The 3,542-nt window shown below is 50.1% G+C and overlaps 1 protein-coding gene across 1 annotated transcript in view; it reads left to right on the top strand.

Annotated features, from left to right (window-relative positions):
• The first annotated feature begins 707 nt into the window (after positions 1-707).
• Positions 708-3,542, top strand: part of LOC101642524 (inhibitor of carbonic anhydrase-like) — a 50,411-nt gene continuing 47,576 nt past the window's right edge. The window contains exon 1 of the mRNA XM_045297802.1: positions 708-782. Within this exon, the coding sequence (XP_045153737.1) occupies positions 743-782 (40 nt within the window). The 5' untranslated portion in view covers positions 708-742. The remainder of the gene's footprint in view (positions 783-3,542) is intronic.

Below are 3,542 nucleotides of genomic sequence, written 5' to 3'. Positions count from 1 at the left end.
CTGCACACGGAACGCATGCACTACGATAATCGGGGGTCCCTTTCTGACTCATAGCGACCCTACGTAGGGTTTCCAAGATGACATCTTTACGCAGGCAGGCAGCCTCACCCTTCTCCAACAGAGCGGCTGGTGGGTTTGAACCGCCTCCTTGGCGTTCTTCAGATGGTATTGGCATTCACAAGGTTTCCTCCAGCCAGCAGGAAGGGGCAGAGTCCCCAGACTTCCGAGAGTCTTGCTACTGGCTAGGCCTCAACTTCCAAGAGCAGACGGTTGCAAGGGGACAGTCAAGCCTATGCAGGTGTATTTCTGGGGGAAGGCCCCCCATCCCGCCTGGGATCCCCCCTGTGGACTGCCTGGTAAACTCTTGGAGTCTGAAGTGTTTGAGGTTTCTTGCTGAGATAATGAATGGGCCGAGGGTCAGTTCACTAACCGAGTTCCGGGGTGGGGTGGAGGATCACGCTCGCCTGGGGCCTCAGTTTCTCTATGTGCATTAGAGTGGACAGGTAAGGGAGTTTGTTGCCTCCAGGCTGCCGACCCCCTAGGCCCCCCGCCACGCAAGCAGAGATCCAGCCCGAAGCCCCCAGCACTGAGGGCCCCGGTGGCGGAAGGGTGGCTGCAGGGCTGTGCCCGCCCGCGGGGAGGGTGTGGCGAGGTCTAGCAGCCAATGTCGCGGGAGCAGTCTGAGCAGCAGCCCCGCGGGCGACCGGAGGGGCCAGTCCGGGACGCGCATCCGCGAGGGAGCATGAGACTCACGGTCTGCGTGCTGCTCTGCGCGGCCCTGGGTAAGTAGGGTGCTCCGGGATGGGAGCCAGGGGCCAAGAGCCAGTCAGCCACGGCGGGGACTTGGGGGGGGCAACCGGGTGTCCTGTCGGATGCCGCTGAGCGCCCTGGTCCCTGAGGTGCCTGCCCTGGCCGCGCTCGCTGACAGTTTGGTCGCGGCAGAAACCCATTACTTAAGTCAGGGGTCTGCGCACAAGGGGCAGGGGGCCCACTCCAACCGGCCCCAATTTATACAGCAGGAAGGGCCGGGGATCGGGTCACATCTTTCCATGACTGGCGGGCCAGGAGTGGCGGATCCAAAGGTGAACAAAATTTTGTGACACATAAAAATGACATAAAATTCCAATTCCAGGATCCGTAAATAAAAATGTAGAGGAATACTGGGGTACGTGTTAGACTATATCTTGACTGTAGCTGCGATCACACTTCAAGGGCAGGGCTGGGGAATTGCCACAGCGTTGTATGGAAACCTAATGTATTTACTCTCTAGCCTTTTATAGAAGCAGCTTCTTGGCCCCTATCCATTAGTTTCATTTACAGTTAAGGAAACAGAGAAGATAATTCTGAAGGGTTATTCTAAAGTGATGGGGGCCACTGTTTCTGGTATGCCTGATAATCTGATTAGGAAAACCCTTCTGCTTCATGCCCTCGACAGAACATTCTCTCTCTCCCTCTCTCTCTCTCTCTAGTTACCCCTCTCTCTCTGACAACTCTCTCTCTCTCTGGCAACTCTCTCTCTCTCTCTCTCACACACACACACACACACACACACACACACACACACACACACACACACGAGGTAGAATGATGTAGCAAAACAACAATGGCCCTGGAATAGACCCACCTGCCCCCTGCTTGTGAGTCTGGGTGGTCCCTTTACCTCTCTGAGCTGAGATGGCGGAGTTTGCAGTGCTTGTGTTCTTTCTGTCTCCTCGCCTCTGGCAATGGCAGGCATTGACCCAAAGTCCATTTTCTCCGTGTGCAAGTTTATAGTTTACAAATCGGAGGCAAAATCAGCTTTTCTCTGCAATGCCCCCACCCCCAACACACACACACACACACACACACATCTGGAACACGCTTTCTTCAAGCTCAGTGCTCCTATGCAATAAAAGGTCTTCTGGTGACAAATGACCGAAAGCCAACCACTATCTTCAACCCCAAAAGGCAAGGTGTTGAGGTGGGGCCTTTGATATTGGAAGGTCCTGCAGGAGCTACAAACACAGAACTCAGACACCGTGGGCTCTACTTCCTTTCTCGGGAGTTAAGAGCTGGCTCCATAGAGTGAGCATGTGGTCTCCAGCTTCTCGCTAGCAGAGACAGTTTGAAATCCTCTTACCGGGCTCTGCTTACTCCTGGAAACTGTCACATAGCCAGGAGTAGGGTGTTGTAATGGTTGGCCTAGTCTAGGTTACCTAACTCCCCCTACCTTTGGCTTTCTCCATTTTTATTTTATTGAAGGTTTTGGTTTTTTTAAACTTTGTATTGTGAGTTAGGTGAAGGTTTAGAGAGCAGATTATCAGTTTTACATTCTTCAGTTCATACGTACTTTTGTTTTATCCATTGCAATCCTTCAATGTGCCACCCCTTATCCTACTTTCCCCTGTCTTTCCTATCTCTATCCTCTTTCTTTCCTAACTCTCTGAACTTTGCCTTGAATCAATGCTACCCATTTGGCCTTAAATGGTTGGTTATACTAAAACAGGGGTGAGTTCACTTCTAGATCTGAGGCATGACCCAGCGATGGGCACTTCGGCTGTTTCCATCTTTGTGCTGTTGTCTAGAGTCCTGTGGTGTGCATCTCTTTGCATTTCTCTAGGAGGTACACCAGGCAGAGAGATTGCTGGGTCATGTGGTATTTCCATTCTAGCTTTTGGAGGAAGCACCATATCCCTTTCCACGGTGCCGTATGAGCTGCTTTTGATGCATTGCTGCTATACGTTAGTGAGACGAGTCCTTTTATGACTGGGCAGCTTGAATTCTGCCCAGTTTGCTGACTGGGCATCCCACCAGTCTCTCCCTGACCAACAAACCTAGTCACTTTTAAGATTTTAACTTTGTTCCACATTTTTCCCCACTCTGTCCAGGACCTTCATACGTGATCCTTTTCAGAGTAGTTGGTAGTTGTATCTGGTCACCATCTGCTTCTGCTTCTTCTTTTTTACCATCTAGTTCTTCTGGTGTTCACTTGTGAAGACCGTTGTTTGCATGTTCCATTAACCCAATGGATTTTTTCCCATATGTTTTTCAATTTCCATCATCCTTCTTTCTTTTGGAACAGGAGAGACTAATAGCTGCCCCTTAGATGGCTGCTCACACACTTTTAAGACCCCAGTAGCTAGTCACCAAAGTTGGATGTAGAACATTGTCTTCGTGGACCAGGTTGATCCAATTGACAATGAGGCTTGAGGGACTATAGTCTTGATCCTGCAGACCCAGCCACTCATTCCCTCCAGGTGTTATGTCTAAGAAGTTTCCATAACTTTGCTCCTGTGTGGCCCACCACATTCATTGATATATTTGCAGCAAGGTAAATACTCATATACAATGCCCTCTGTCAGATCACTGTGCCAGGATTCTGGATACAACAGTATTTGCCTTTGCTGCCTTTAACCCTTACAAGCCTTCTAGTGTCTTCCCCTGTGTGTTAGCCTGGGTAGACTAGAGAAACAAATTCACAGACACTCATATGTGTAAAGGAAAGAGCTTTATATACAAGAGCAATTGAATATTGAGAATATTGAGAAAACATCCCAGCCCAG

The sequence above is a fragment of the Echinops telfairi genome, unplaced genomic scaffold, assembly GCF_000313985.2.
Source record: "Echinops telfairi isolate 266 unplaced genomic scaffold, ASM31398v2 ScPeMD7_7422;HRSCAF=8460, whole genome shotgun sequence".
Taxonomy (NCBI): Eukaryota; Metazoa; Chordata; class Mammalia; order Afrosoricida; family Tenrecidae; genus Echinops; species Echinops telfairi.
The sequence above is the reverse complement of the archived record's forward strand: the minus strand, read 5'-3'. Positions and strand labels throughout refer to the sequence as shown.